General features: G+C 37.1%; 1 protein-coding gene across 2 annotated transcripts; it reads left to right on the top strand.

Moving 5' to 3' along the window:
* The first annotated feature begins 102 nt into the window (after nucleotides 1–102).
* ARMT1 (acidic residue methyltransferase 1) lies at nucleotides 103–13,082 on the top strand. 2 transcript variants are annotated; one of them, XM_006185457.2, is made up of 5 exons: nucleotides 103–258; nucleotides 2,479–2,584; nucleotides 3,085–3,329; nucleotides 7,731–7,896; nucleotides 11,348–13,082. In XM_006185457.2, the coding sequence occupies exons 1-5, from the start codon at nucleotides 218–220 to the stop codon at nucleotides 12,113–12,115; spliced, it is 1,326 nt and encodes a 441-aa protein (XP_006185519.1). In that variant the 5' UTR covers nucleotides 103–217; the 3' UTR covers nucleotides 12,116–13,082. The 2 variants fall into 2 exon arrangements, with proteins under 2 accessions (XP_006185519.1, XP_032341066.1); XM_032485175.1 differs by having other exon boundaries at nucleotides 180–291.
* The last annotated feature ends 2,938 nt before the right edge of the window (nucleotides 13,083–16,020 follow it).

Below are 16,020 nucleotides of genomic sequence, written 5' to 3' on the forward strand. Positions count from 1 at the left end.
CGCCCTCAGTAGTCCCCGCCTTCGTCCCCGGAAGATCTCCGTGTCCTCGAGCCGGCCATTGTTTGTCTCTTCTACCGGCGCCAAATAAAGTTTCTTCATTCAAAAACGTTTTTTTAACCCATACCCCTCCCTTTCTCAGCTCCTCCCTCGCGCCGGCACCGCCCCTCTTCCTGCGGCGGGCGAGACTCGAGCGTTGGCGCGGGGATCGCGGAAGGTGATGGCGGGGCTGCCGGACTCTCTCTCGGGACAGGACGTAGGGTTCGTGTCGCTTTCCTCGTCCGTCGGGAACCTGTGGGTACCAGCGGGGAAACAGCAGCGCCGGAGGCGCCTGCTCCCTGCCTCCCGCGAGTTCCATCCAGCGGTCGGGCTCCACTTCCCGGGGGCGGCTACTGGGTTTCCAACGACTCCTGTGGAGGCGACGGCGAGGCGGCAGCTCTCCGGGCTTCAGGCTCGGATCGGCTTTCCAGTGCGGTGATTCGTGGCTGCTTCCTGCCTACTTGGGAACGGACTGCGAGCCTCGCTGAAAATCTCCGTTTACCCCCCACCTCTCTCTGCGGTGATCGTTTAGGGGTTTTGATAGCCTTATAGTAATTTGTATCGAACAGTTAACTTGTCTCTGAAGAGGTTCGATACTGTGTTGTCTTCACTCCCGCGTGACTGTCTTGAGAGTGTATGCCCCCTTTCAGAGTGTTGCAGCGCGAAGCTTTAATCGTATTTAATTAATAAACCTACTTGGTTTAAAGTTCTCTGCAAAAGTTAGGGATCTTAGATCTATTGAGAATTGCTGATCAGATTAATTCATAATCCCACTGTAAAAAATGCCTGTACCTTCTTGTTTTTGTATAGATTCCATTAAAAAAATCTTTGCATAAATTGAAAGGCCTAATTTATATTTGCAGTATGTCCTTACTGCAAAATATTGCAGAACACTTAGAAGAAATTGGCCTTACCAGTAGTAGATTGAGGACAGTGAGTCACCAATGTCCCAAAATTTAAGCGTGTACTCCCTAACGGCCTTCAGGGTTGTGCAAATATAGGGAGGGTGTGCGTCCTTAAATGTTGAGACCTAGGCACCTCTGCCTTCACCCTATTCCTGTCCTGAGACCTTAGCTTTAGAGATGCAGATCTCTGAGGAAATTCAGTCGCTAGAAAAATAGTAACACTTTGCAATTCAGTAAAATACCAAAGGACTGTCACTTTTTTTTTTTTTTTTGTATCTACAGCCTTGGAAAATTCAGCTGTCTGTTGATTTAATGTTCCTTCTCTTCTTCTAGGAAATTAGTTGCAATTCTTAAAAGTTAAATTCTAATCAGAGCAGTTACTATGCTTATTAAAACCTAGTCACTGTAAAACACAATCAAAGCATTTTTGCATTTTTTTCCTTTAAGTTTTATGGTTAACATTTGAGGAAGCCTCTTGAAGAAATACTCAGGGTATAACTCTATTTTTAAAAATTGCAATAAGATACTTGAATTTTTAGAAGTGCGATGATCCCAAATTAAAGTTAGAATAGGAGATTTGAGCAGAGGTATTTCAACTTTCTTCATTTTTACTTTTGTCTCTGGTGATCTGAAGATGTAACTGAACTGATACTCAAAGTTTTGTGCTCTCTAAAAACTGCATAGAATTTCATCACTTACTAAAGTCTGTTTTCTCTAACTGAATCATGTATTTGCTTAAAAAACTAATTACACATCCAATGATACTCTATAAATCTTGGATTTTGTATGTCGAAAATGAAGAATATCTTTAATTTTTGATGCATGTATACTCAAGTTTTTCCTCATCTCCAGCTTTCTTCATTCTTTGACAGTTCTAGAAAATCTTTAATTTTCTGCTTGGGAGAACAAGATGGTAACATGCCTTAATTTTGTTTGGGGGCAGAATAGACGAAAGGAGTTACTGTGCAGGTAGAGAAGGCAGAAGGAAAAACCTTTGAAAAGAATTAAAGTTGGCTGAGAATATAAACTGACAAAGGGAAAAGGGAGAAGCAGGTTCATAAGTATCTTACATTCTTTATGTTCTTCTAGAACCGTAGAGTCTTTCAGGCAGTTTTACTTCCATTGCCTCATTCATCTTTCTAAGCCAGAGAAGTCACTTAGTAAGTAATAGATCTGGGAAGAGAGTCTGTTTGATTTTTAGGATTGTTCTTTTTCTGTCTTATCACATTGTTAAACTAGTTTCTGGTTAAGGAGAATAAAAGGAATACAATGAGAAAGATAAGAATGATTAAACAGACTCCAGGGGAGAGTCTGAGGTTTGAGGCACAAAGAATGCTTAGCTTTCATGATACACCAGAGGGGTTTTCAGATTTTCCTCTGTGTTATTATAGGAGTTGGGCAGTGCTGGTTTACCTTACAGTGGTTGTATTAAAAGTAATTCAAATTTAAATGAAGTGTTCCAGAAACTGAAAGATGACCAGTCTTCTAGTGTTAATGCCACTAAGTAATATATTGTGAATGTGACTCTCTTTTCTAGGTCATTTGCATATCTTACAATTAAAGACAGAATACCACAGATCTTAACCAAGGTTATTGATACATTGCATCGACATAAAAGTGAATTTTTTGAGAAACATGGAGAGGTAATTGTGTTTTAACTTTATTTAGTTAGTTAGTTAACGCTAACAGAGTTAACAGAAGGAGAGTTAACAAAGCAGTTTTCTCTGTGTGGTAATAGTCATTCCACCTGGAGATAAAGAACTCTAGCTTATAAGGTGGAACTTTAAAAAAAAAAAAATGCACAAGAGACAAGACAAGAAAGATGATGTTGTTTTGAGATCTGTGTGTGTTTTTTGATTTTTCAACTTAGGAGTTTTTTTTCAACTTAAGAATTTTTGATTTTTCAACTTAGGAATTCTAAGTTTAAATATTTGTAACAGTTTGTGAAAGACATAAAATGTAGTTTTGAAATGTATTATTTTTTCCTTAAACTTAGATACATAAAAATGTGTTATTTTAGAGAAATTATGTATATACATGTATGTACATATATATTTATATTTATAGATAAAATAGGTATAAGTTAATTATATGTAGACTATTTGTATATATATATATAAATTTCTTCCCCATATTTCTGCAGAAAGGCATGGAAGCTGAAAAGAAAGCGATTTCTCTTCTTTCTAAATTACGGAATGAATTGCAAACAGATAAACCAATTGTTCCCTTAGTTGAGAAGTTTGTTGATACTGACATATGGAATCAGTACCTAGAATATCAACAGAGCCTTTTAAATGAAAGTGATGGAAAACCAAGGTGGTTTCTCTCACCTTGGTTGTTTGTAGAATGCTACATGTATCGTAGAATTCATGAAGCAATTATCCAAAGGTGAGTATATGGCCATCAAATAACAAATGTTTAAATAACTTATGCTTTTTTTGAAATTATAAAATGGTAAGTTTTAAAATAAAAACCAGTGGAAGCCTGAATTCAGGTCAGCCGATATTAATGACACTATTAGATATTTCTGCAAATGTTCTCGATGTAATAGATTCTTGAATTATAATCCACTTGCCTAGAATAGACATAAAATTGAATGTCTGAAGTAGGAACTAATTAAAAATTCTTATAAATACTTTTCTTGTAGAATAAAACAAATTGTACTTATTGAGCAAAAACTGTTAATTTGAAATAATTATTTATATAGAAAATCAAGACAGGAGAAAGGATATATTTTGTTCATAAAAGCAGATAATATATCCAAATTAATTTGGTAAAAGAAGTCAACAGAACAGTGAATCACTATATTTATACACTATCTTAATCTTCAGCTCTTTTTTTAAATGGCTAGATTTGAAAAAGAGTAAAAGTTAAACACATGTTCAAAGTAATTCTTTATAGGCTTGTTTGTACTAATTTAATTTTCCTAGGAAAATTCTGATATAGAATTGGCTTATGAAGCAGAGGAGAATGTAATGTAGATCATTCCTTTAGCTCACAGGTTACAAAAATACATGTTTGCTGGGTAAGAGGAATCCTTTGGTATCTATTCCTAAACAGCATAGGATAATTTAAAGCAATTGATTAAACCAGCACTAATAGTAAAATAAAAAGATTACTTTGGGGAACATGCATAAATTTGAGTCTTTTCATTAGTTTTTTTCTGTCTATATAAATAATTTTTAAAATCACAATTTTTTGTTTTTGCTGAATAAGTATGTCTTAGGTCTTATGCTCTAAAAGCAGAATAAATACACTGTTAAAAACATAGCCCATTACCTGACACACAGACCCAAGCAAAAGATTATAGCTAATGCTAGGAACTGACATATATTGAATACCAGCTCTGTTCTAGTTACTTTGCAACCCAGTGAATTAGAGGTATTATTGTGGTTTCCATTTCGCAATGGAGGAAACTGAGGCTCATAGAGATTAATAATATGCTCAGGTTTACATGGTTAGTCAATGGTAGAGCCAGTATTGGAGCCTGGTCTGTGTAAATCAGCTTAGAGCCTGCAGCAAACAAGTAGTACATTTGGATATCAAGGACTAAGGTTAGTCTGAAGTTCTGGGTGGTAGTTTCATAACTTAAGAAAATATTCGTGGTGTTAGACAAAGCTGCTGAGGTGTTGAAACTCTGGGTGGTACCCTGAACAGGTCTAGTGGAGTTTGGAAGTTAGAAAGGTAAAGGGAATGCTGTTTTCTGAGTTTGATTTTAGAGGTGGATCAGGTGCAGAGAATGGAAGATCTAGGACAGAAGCTTATAAACCTGGCCGTGGCTGCATGCTGGTCACCGAGTTTTTTGTTTTGTTTTTAAACATGCATATTTGGAAATTGTTAGCACACATTAGCTATAAGATACATTCATGTTACTTATTTACAAAACAGAAACAGACTCACAGACGTAGAAAACAAGCTTGTGGTTACCAAAGGGGAAAGGAGGTGAGGGAGGGATAAATTAGGAGTTTGGGGTTGGCAGATACAAACTACTGTATATAAAACAGATAAACAGCAAGGTCTTACTGTATAGCACAGGGAACTATAGCCAATATCCTGTAATAAATCATAATGGAAAAGAATATTAGAAAGAATATATATACCTGTCACTGAATCACTTTACTGTACACCAGAAACTAACACAACATTATAAATCAACTATACTTAAATTTTTAAAAAAATGAACCTTTGTTTTTATAACTTAGGCACGTTTTCTATAGTATTTGATTATTCATCGTTTTACCTATTAAATGAATTGGTTCGTTTTTTTCCCTGATAAATTACTACTTACAAATTAAAAAAAAAGAGAGAGATATGTTCATTGATTTTTGCCCCTTATGCTGAAACATACTTCTAATTTTCTTTATCAAGATGTGTGTTTTGTTTTTTTATCAGAGTTAAATAGTTAAACAGTCTGTAAGTCTTAATATTCAAAGTTTTAGCCATATGTGAAATTTAAGTATATTAAGTAAATATACTGAAAGTATGGAGAAAATGACAGACATTCTTAAGCTCTCATTAAAATGTGATATACAGAACCACGCACGTCTTAAGTGTTCAACAATCTTTACCAGACATGTTTGTGTCCCTAGAGCAGGATCAAGAGGTGGAACCTTACTAGGCCCCCAGACACCCCCTTTAGGTCCCCTTCCAGTCACTACTATCACTGCCCTCAAGGGTAACCACTGTCCTGACCTTTGTTAGTTTTGCCTGTTTTCAAACTTCATTTAGGTGAAATTAAATGGATGTAGTTTTGTGTCTGGCTTCTTTTACTCAGCATTATGTTGGTGAGATTCATCCATATTTTGGCATATAATTGTAAATCATTCATTTTCATTGCTATGTAGTGTTGCATTATATGAATATATGACAATCTATTGTTGATGGATATTTGAGTAGTTTCCAGTTTGGGGTTATTATGAAGAGAGATGCTACAAACATTTGAACACATGTTCTTGAACATACGTGTCTATTTCTGTTGGGTATATACCTAGAAGTGAACCCCCGGGTCAGAGCATGTGCACTTATATGGCTTTAGGAGATTCTAAAAGAACGAACATTTTAAAGTCAGAAGTAATATATAGTCATGTGCGTTTGCTCTCTTAAATATGAGGAACAAAGCTTACTTTTACTGTTGAGCTGTGACTTTAAATTAGTGAATGATTTATTAATAAAACACTAAAACAAGGGTCCACAAATTTTTTTCTGTAAAGGACCAGATAGTATTTTAGGCTGTGGGGGCATGTGTCTTTGTTGCAGCCTCTCAGCTGTGCGGTGCAGAAGCAGCTGTCAGCATATGTAAATGAGCGTGACCGGGTTCCAATAGGACATCATTTATGGACACAGAATTTGAATTTCATGTCTCACAAAATCTTCTTTTTTTGATTTTTCTCAACTATTCAGAAATGTACAAACCACTCTGAGCTTGCAGATCATGCAGAATTGGTGGTGGGCCGGATTGGGTCTGCAACTGTAGTTTGCTGCTCCCTGCACTTGAACTTGTGCATCTAAAAATTTGTGTCCTTTTAAGTCACCTTGAGAGAACTGATTGATTTCAGCAATGCTGCCATTGCTTAAAAATGTCTTTTAATTCTTTGGAACTTCTTTCAGAGCCAGTTTACAAACCTCAGAAAGATTGGTCCCATTTTTTAGTCACTCCTCATTTTTGACTAAAAAATGTTTTATTGCATTTGATTTACACACCTCATTCTACTGAAATTGCTCTGAGTGACTTTTGGCTGTTTCCAAAAATTAACTCCAAAGGATGTGCCATCACTGACAGGACGTTTAATAATGTGCCACACAGGTTCTTAAGAAAATTCCAAAAGAGGAATTCCAAAAGTGCTTTGAGCAATGGCAGCATCCTTGGACAAAGAGTGTAGCTTCCCAAGGTGACTGACTGACTGGAAGGAGGCAGCAATCATGTGGATGTGTAAATTCTGGTATGTTTTTGGTTTTAATCAGTCCCATGGCATCAGCCATATTGTCTTTCTACCCTAAGGTAGATAACCTATGGAAGAAGTAGCTAATTTTGAAGATCAGATGATCTGACTGTCTTTTTGCTACTGGATTCTGGAAGGGCTATTATGTTAGTATTTATACCTTCTTAGTTATGTTTTTCTTCAACTAGTATTCATATTATTGATCTCTCATTGGCCTGCATGAAGATGTAGCTATGACGTGTGTATCACCATTGGTCCAAGTCAACTTGGGAGTAAAAGTTGCCAAAAAAATTAAAAGTCTACACACAAATGATCAAAATTTGTCATTAAAATAAAATTGACATTAGTACTGTCTGATTTAATCTCAAGCCGTCATTGGGGTCCCATAATACTCTGTGTTTGACTGTTCTGTTTATACCTTATGTTTCTTACTTGGAACCCCACCACACTGAGCACCCAAAACATGTTTGTTAAAGTAAAGCAATTATCTTGGAATTTTGTTTGTCTTTCTCCTTTCGCCCTGAAAACCCACTGGGTAAATAATTATGGGTATAGTCACTATAATTTTTTAATACTGCCAGTAAAATATTTGATTAAGGAATTTTTGACAGTTAATTAAAATGAGTTTGGGGATTTATTTTTGCATAATTGAGTTTGATTTATTTTGTGTAATTTGATTATTATTTATTTTTGTACAGTTTGATCTGTGTTGTTCTACTAAGAAGTTACTAGTAAGGTTTTAGATGGGGTGCTACTGTTCTCTTTGTTTTAGGGAACTGCAATTACCCAAGTGTTAAAAAAAAAGAAGTAGTTATATAAATGTTTCACTTATGTTTTTCTCCTACTTTAGTCCACCAATCGATGACTTTGATGTATTTAAAGAATCAAAAGACCAAAATTTCTTTGAGTCACAGCAATCTATCATTGCTTTATGTACTTACCTGCAAGAGCTGATGAAAACTATTGAAGACCTAGAAGATAATCAGCTGAAAGATGAGTTTTTTAAAGTCCTTCAGGTAAATGTAATAATTATCTCCTGAGTGTATTGTTTTTGTAAACAGTTAAAACATAAGTGGGTACTCATTTAACAGCAAAGCATGTTTATATATTGTCATTTAAGCTTTAATTGATTTTATTTTTATTTTTTTTACCATTCTAATAATTGTGTTCAAGAGATGAAAATCCACTTAATCTCTGAAAATGGGTTTTTAAATCTCTTCTATACCAACTGGAGGTGGTTTTAGTGGCACAGGAGTCATCCGGCTTCATAGCTTCTGTCTTTCTTGAGAGAGTCCTGAGGTCGAGTTATTTGATGGGCCCAGCCTGACTTGGCCTTGAATGTTGGCTGGGTCGCTTCTTTGTGGCTGAACCTGAGGCGCAAAGTACTTAATTTTTCTGAGCTTCAGTTTCCTCATCAGTTAAATGAGGATAGTATTATGTGCCTCATAATTTCATGTGAGAGTTAAACTGGATTTGTTCATGGAAGTGTTGGGCAAAGAGTCTGGAACACGGTACTGCTGTGCAGTTATCACCAAGGGTGGGAGCACTCGGGTGGTCAGCGGCTTGTTTAATATGGTTTTATTACGTTTCTTCATCTATCTTATATTAAGTGTAGTTTTTAATTCTCACTCAAGACAGCTTAAAATTTAAAATAACGTACTATAATCAGAACTATTTAAAAATATGTAGTTTTACACAGCAGTGCCCCCAGCCCTCATTTCCCAGAAAAAGTTAGAAAATATTTCCAGAAAGAGATGTTAGAAAGTGCTATGAAGAGAAATAAAGCTGGGAAAGGAAATCTAGAATGCTGGGGGCAGGGAGCAGGGGCTGCCAGGGCAGGGCCTGCCAAGAGGGCGACTGGGGGAAGCTGCCTGCTGAGGCCCTGAGGGGGAGCCTGCCGGGAGTGTGTGTGTGTGTGAGAGAGAGAGACTCAGAGACGGAGACAGAGACTTTGTAGGGTATGCTGTGGGGAATGGGGAGCAGAGGTGAAGGGGCTGGGAGGGCCACAGAGGCAAAGGGAAGGACTTGGGATTTTGCTCACAATGAAATGGGAAGCTGTTAGAGGGTTTTGATCACAAGAGTAACATTAAATGACTTATTTCGAGGGGAGGGTATAGCTCAGTGGTAGAGTGTGTGGTTAGCACGCACAAGGTCCTGGGTTCAATCTCTAGTACCTCCTTTAAAAATAAATAGATAAATAAATAAATAAATCTAATTATCTCCCACCCCCCAATAATTAATTAATTAATTAATTAATAGTATTTTTAAAAATGTTGTGAAACAGGCAAACCTTGAATAAAAACCCAGGCAACCAGCACAAGAAAAGCAAGTAAATAAATTTTTTAAAAAAAAGGTCTTTCCTGAGGTCTTTGAAAAAAGAAAAGACTTATTTCAAGAATAACTTCTGAAAACAGACCAAAGACCCAAGCGTAGGAACGGGGAGATCTGTTATTAAAATGACTCAGGCGAGGGCGCACTGGACCAAGTTTGTAGCATTGGAGGTGGTAAATGTCACCAGATTCTGGATATACTTTGAAAGCAGAGGCTACAGAATGTACTGACAGGTTGTGGGGCGTCATGAAGTCCTGATGAAACTTTGAGGGCGAGCAGAGTAAGCTGAATGATGAGGAGGGAAAGGCATATTTTGAGTTTTGAAGAAAAGCTTTTCAGTGTTGTTAACTAGTAAACCTGCTTATTGTTTCTTCCCCTCACTATTCTTTCTGCTTAGCATAGAATTAGAAAAGAAAAGAGAAAAAAGAAATTCAGCATGTCACTCTTTGCCCCTAGCTAGCCCATTTTGGGGGGAAATAATCTTTGAATATGTTCTTTGTCCCTAATCAATCAGTTGCGAAGAAGGTGCACCAGTCTATTTACTGTCATCTAATTCGGCCAGCCACCCCAAACTGCCACTTCGCTCCCACGTAAAGGAAGCCAAAGTTGTCTCCATTAGCTCTCCTGATGACCAGCAGGTTAACTTCCTACAAGAAGCCTGAAGGTGTGTGTTTGCAGGGAATAGTGATCTATTTAAAAGCCATTGCACTCCACCACCGTCCAAATACTTCAGGGCCTGCTCTGTCAAACACTGTTCTGGATGCTGGCCGTATGATTGCGAAGAAAATAGGCCAGTCCTTGCTGTCATAGAACTTGTAACCATGAAGGCGTAAAAACAATCAAATAGTGGCAGAAATAAATACAGAATTATAAACTGGAAGATGATATGAAGGGAATGTGCTACAGAAAAGAGACCCTGATCTCAGCTGCTGCGCCATGCTGGGCACCACTGTATGTTTCCTCATCAAATTTGGACATTCAAGTTACTATTTAAACCTTATACTTAAAAAAGTTCATTCATTTATCTTTCTTTTAAAAATAATATTCTGAAGAAGTAGATTCAGGAGTAGAGAATAGACTAGTGGTTACCAGTTATAGGGGTAGGGGGACTGGGAGACAAACTGTTAGGTATAAGACAGGCCATGGGATGTATGGTACAACATGGGGCATGCAGCCAATATTTTTTAATAACTGTAAATGGGAAATAACCTTTAAAAATTGTATTAAAAATTAAAATAATATTCTTGGGTGGAACACGCATTTTCCTCTTGTCTTGAATCACAGACAAGATCACTAGCGCCCGTGTTGGGTAGTATTTATTGAATATTTTTATACGCCGGCTTTTGGGTACGTTAACCTACATGCACTGTGTCAGTTACTTCTCAAAATAACTCCATGAGCTAAGTGCTGTTACTACTGCATTTTTCAGTTGTGGCATCTGAGCCTTGGAGATCAGTTTAACCATGGCCATTTATTGGAGATGCTAGGATTTGAACCCAGGTCTGTCTGATTCCAGAACCTGCAGTCCTAAATATGTAATTTTAGTTACAGCTTAAAAAAATAGGACTACATATCATTTCCTACCAAATAAACGAGTATGATTTCAAAGTGGAATAATAGATTGTTAGAGTTGGAAGAGTCTTAAACATCACTTTGTCTAATTTCTTTATTTTGCAAGTGAGAAAAATAAATCCCAGAGAGGTTGCTGTGTGGTAAGGAAACACAACCAGCAAAAGAAACCGAACAGTTTTAGGGGGGAAAAAGAAATTTTTATTTTTCTCTTGAGTCTGGATTGTAAAGGAAACTCTGTAGCCTCTTTTTATAGCACCTGATCATGTTCTAATAGCTTCAAGATGCAAAAACTGACGATCTGAATTTTTAAATAAGTGCACTAAAATCATTCAAACTGTTCTTTTAAAGTTCATTACGTACTGATTAAAAGTTTCATCATTTTACCTTTTTTAATATAGTATTAGAGAAAATGTAGATTGGGTGGACAATTTATATTAAAAGTTTTGGAGAAATATTTTATGATTTTTGTTTTTGGCAACCCCTCCTCCCATAACATCCTGTACAGTAGAGATTTTGTTGGCTATTCGGAAGAAGGGTAAATGTTTTGTACTTTTTCTCTTTCAGATTTCGCTGTGGGGGAATAAGTGTGATCTGTCTCTGTCAGGCGGGGATACGAGTTCTCAGAAGACCAATATTATCAGTTCTTTGAAAGACCTAAAACCTTTCATTTTAGTGAATGACATGGAACATCTTTGGTCATTGCTTAGCAATTGCAAGAAAACAAGAGAAAGAGCATCTATTACTCGAGTGGATATCATTCTGGATAATTCTGGGTTTGAACTTATTACAGATTTAGTGTTAGCTGACTTCTTGTTGTCCTCTAAACTGGCTACTGAGATCCATTTTTATGGAAAAACGATTCCATGGTTTGTTTCTGATACTACTATACATGATTTTAACTGGCTAATCAAACAACTAAAACATTCTAATCATAAGTGGATGTCCAAGTGTGGGGTTAACTGGGAAAACCATATTAAAATGGGCAGATGGGTTTACCTCGATCATATGTTTTGGACTCTGCCTCATGAATTCAGTGCAATGTCTCAAGTCGCTCCTGACTTACATGCTGAACTACAAAAGGCACATTTGATTTTATTTAAGGGTGATTTGAATTATAGGAAGTTGACGGGGGACAGAAAATGGGAGTTTACCATTCCATTTCATCAGGCTTTGAATGGCTTCCACCCTGCACCTCTCTGCAGTATAAGAACATTAAAAGCAGAGGTTCAGGTTGGTCTGCAGCCTGGGCAAGCTGAACAGCTCTCAGCTTCAGATCCCAGCTGGATGACCAGCGGGAAATACGGAATATTTCAGTTCGATGGGCCACTCTGACTTGGTGTAGGAACTCTCGGTTGCATAGAAAGATCTAACAGGCACTCTTCGTCCCCAGAAAAGCTGTGTGTGACTTAAGGCACTCATTGGCTTTGCGGTAGCTCTGGGAAGCGTGGCTTCTCAGTGCTCATTTACATACATTGATGCTTTTTTCCTTTGAACGTTTTGCCCCACCACTTTGTTTTGGGGAAAGACAGATTACACTAGTTACAGACATTTACATTTATGTTGGAATTTTAGTAACTTATTTCAAGTTAAATGCATAATTTCAAATGGTTTTAATGAACTTATTTTTTAATTGGGCAGAAAGCAAAATAGAAGCGAATTCTGCTTTTGAAGTTAACATTTAAAAAATGCTATGCTGCATGATATTTAATATTCTAGGAGGCATGGAATTCTATTTAACTTGGTTTTGGGCTCTAGAAATAAGAGCTCTGTGAAAATATAATATATATCTTGAATATGCTTGGTAAAGAGAAGCATTTTTTACAACTGCGATATTTGAACACATGAAAGTAAAACTTACCTCATAAGTTAATTCTAAATTTTGTTCTTGAATATTATTTCAGTAACCAATATTATTTGCACGCATTTGTGTTTTGATTCGGGTGTGAAATGGATGATAGGAAACACAAAATTGAACAGAATGAAGCAAATGTAACATCTTTTACATTCTATTTGTGATAGTCTGTAATCAACTGAAATATGCTATTTTAACACAAGTGTTTTAAATGAATAGGAATGCAGTGCAGTTTAAAAAAATGCTTTAGATAGAAAGGATTCTTATCTGTTGACTTTGGAGGACTACCAACGAGTTAATTCACTTTTTATATTCCTACACATTTACTGGTGATCACCAGCTATAAAAGACTGTAAGTTTCAGGTCAGTCTGTTTTGAAACTGAAATTGGAAATAAACCTGGAAATATTTTATTGCACTGGAATAATAAAATGAATTGTACTGAAAATCTCACTGGTTTTATTCTACAGTGGGGGAAGGTAAAGAAGGGAAGATTAAAAATGAGGTCTATATAATGAAGAAGCTCATAGTGTGTATTATAGATGTTGTCAAAGCAGTTCTTAAATTATGTCATTTAAATGGAGTTACAGTCTGTGCCCTACGTGCTTACAATTTTTTTTGGTAAAATGTTTATATAAAGCTGCACATGTTGAATTTACTCTTTTCCTTATCTGTATGTGTTCCTGCTTTAAACATTGTTACCAAAATACTGAGCATGTTAAGAGTTATTTGTAGACAGTTGCCATAGGTTAGAACACAGTTGTGTATTTATATGGACTTCAGAGCCATGGTGTGAGCTGCGGTGTAATATATAACATTTTCCAAAGCACTGGATTTTTTTCTGTTTACCATGTTTTATTAAGAACATGAGAGGAGGATGTATGAGGAAATAGTTCCCCTCCTACAAGAAAGTGAGCAAGGAAGCAAACTAGAGCAAGCAAGGAAGATGGCACTGGAAGAGGAAGTCAAGGTGGCATTTAAAAAATGCTTAGTAGGAGCCAGAGTCCTCCTGTGGTTTTACCAGTTGATTTTTTTTTTTAAACCAGCATTCTTGAGATAAAATTCACATACAATTCATCCATTTAAAGTGCACACTATTTTAGTATATTCACAGGGTTGTGCCACCATTACCACAATCTATTTTCAGAACATTTTCACCTGCCTTAAGAGAAACCCTGTACCGATTAGCCATCGCTGCACTCCCCTCTCCTCAGCACTTGACAGCCAGTAACTTGCTTTCTGTCTCTGGATTTGCCTGTCCTGGACATTTCATACATAAACAGAATCATAAAATACGTGGTCTTTTGTGACTGGCTTCTTCTCAAGGTTCATCAGTTGTAACGTGTATCAGTACTTCATTCCTTATTTTTTTGCTGAGTAATACTCCGTTGTATGGATATACCCTCTTCATCCACTTATCAGTGGCTGGACGTTTGGGTTGTTTCCACCTTTTGACTATTATGAATAATGCTGCTATGACCATTCATACACAGGTGTGTGTTCAGTTCTCTTGGGTATAGACCTAGGAGTAAAGTGCTAGATCATGTGGCAGCTGTGTTTTACATTTTAAGGAACCGCCAAACTTCTCCAAAGCACCTGCAGTGTTTTACATACCCATCAGCAATGCATGAGGGCTCCGATTCCCCCACATCCTTGTCAGCGCTTGTTACTGTCTCTTTCTCGTTGTAGTCATGCTGCTCAGTGTGAAGTGGTATCTCACTGTGGTTTTGATTTGCGTTTTCCTAGTGACTAGTGATGTTGAGCATGTTTTCATGTGTTTATCAGCCATTTGTATATCTGGAGAAATGTCTTCAATTCTTTTCCCCATTTAAAAATCAGATTGTCTTTTTATTGTAGGAGTTTTTAAATCCTCTGATTACGTCTCGTCAGATACGTAATTTGCAAATATTTTCTCCCATTGTCTGGGTTGTCTTTTTCACTTTCTTGATGGTGTTGTTTACAGCGCAAGTGCTTTAGATTTTCATGAAGTCCTCTTTATCTGTTTTTTTCTTTTGTTGCAAAACATTGGTTTTTGAACTGCTTCTTAACATCCCTGAAGGGCCACTGAAGTGAGGGCCCAAGACACCCAATGGGCAGGGCTTTGCCTGCATCTCCTGCTCCCCGACCTGTCTCTCCCCCAGCGAATGTGGCCTATGTGTTTGGCACAGGTGCAGAGGGGCCCGATGGGGGAGGCTGAGGCTCTGGAGTCAGCTGGAGGTGAACTTTCCACTGAAGAACTGAGCAATCTAGGGAATCTTTCTCAAAATAGCATCCTCAATTGTTTCAACTGCTAATGATACCATCCTTGGTTAAGTATGAAGTAACTCCTGGATAGAGCAGCTTATAAATGTCATGTACCACTTTTTAGCAAGACATAGATCAATATCTTAGGTATACGATGATGCTAATGTGGATAAAGGGCAGATAAATAATTAGGTGGAGGATGGTGGTTTATGCATCACGGATTTATGTTACTTTTTGATTAAACAGCAAATGAACGAGATTTGTTGGGATGACCCAGCTTTTTCTATCATTTGAGGTGGCATTTAGCATTTGATAAAATAACAGTCGTACTTTTGGACCTTTTAATAGCCAGAACCCTTGAGGTTGTTCGACCTCAAGGTTATGTTTCTATAAAGGAAATTCCCACTGCAAAAGGCAGTATCAACATAGCCCAAACCCTTTACTTACCTTTTAAGAAAACCCTAGGGTGAATCGAAAACACAGCTGAGAGATTTATTAAAATTCCCTCTCCTGCCCATTTTCCTAACAGCTCTCTCTGCCCAAACCCTCACTGAGCCTTGTTCAGGAGCCTCTGCCTCCACAAACTTTCTCCTCTTGTCTCGCCTTTTCTGCTGGACTGGTCATCGGGGGTCGGGGAGACTGAACATCTCTACACATGCCTGTGGTACTACCTAAAGTGCTAATGCAATGTCTAACATTTATAGTATGCAGTAGGTTGTATCTTGAAATTATAGAAAATGAATAAGGCAGTGGGGGAAGCATGAGAAAAATAACAATAAGAACATTATTCCACCACTTCCAATACCCCTGTTAAGATTTTGATGTATTTCTAAGTTTTCCTCCATGTATGAACTATCTTGTACATTTCTAAGGCAAAAAATACAGGATTATACTATTTAAATTAAAAAAAAATTTCTGCAGTGGTTTTGCAACTTCTAAGTTTTAGTTTGGTTGGTTGGTTTTTTTGTTGTCGTTTTACTTTCATAATTTTTCTGTAATTTGCTGTAATTCGTTCCTGCTGGAGGGAGAGAAGATTTCTTTTCTTCTTGGATAGCAGTATGATCTGGGTCTGAGACTCATAACTATTTGACTTCTAATCCCTGGTCTCCTGTTAACTCCGTGACCTAAGTCACATTCTCACA

The sequence above is a fragment of the Camelus ferus genome, chromosome 8 (assembly GCF_009834535.1).
Source record: "Camelus ferus isolate YT-003-E chromosome 8, BCGSAC_Cfer_1.0, whole genome shotgun sequence".
Taxonomy (NCBI): Eukaryota; Metazoa; Chordata; class Mammalia; order Artiodactyla; family Camelidae; genus Camelus; species Camelus ferus.

Coding starts and splice junctions, on each gene's coding strand:
- ARMT1 (XM_032485175.1), top strand. CDS start 218: ATGGCGGGGCTGCCGGACTCTCTCTCGGGACAGGACGTAGGGTTCGTG. Junction 2,585..3,084: donor TTTTTGAGAAACATGGAGAG/GTAATTGTGTTT, acceptor ATATTTCTGCAG/AAAGGCATGGAAGCTGAAAA. Junction 3,330..7,730: donor CATGAAGCAATTATCCAAAG/GTGAGTATATGG, acceptor CTCCTACTTTAG/TCCACCAATCGATGACTTTG.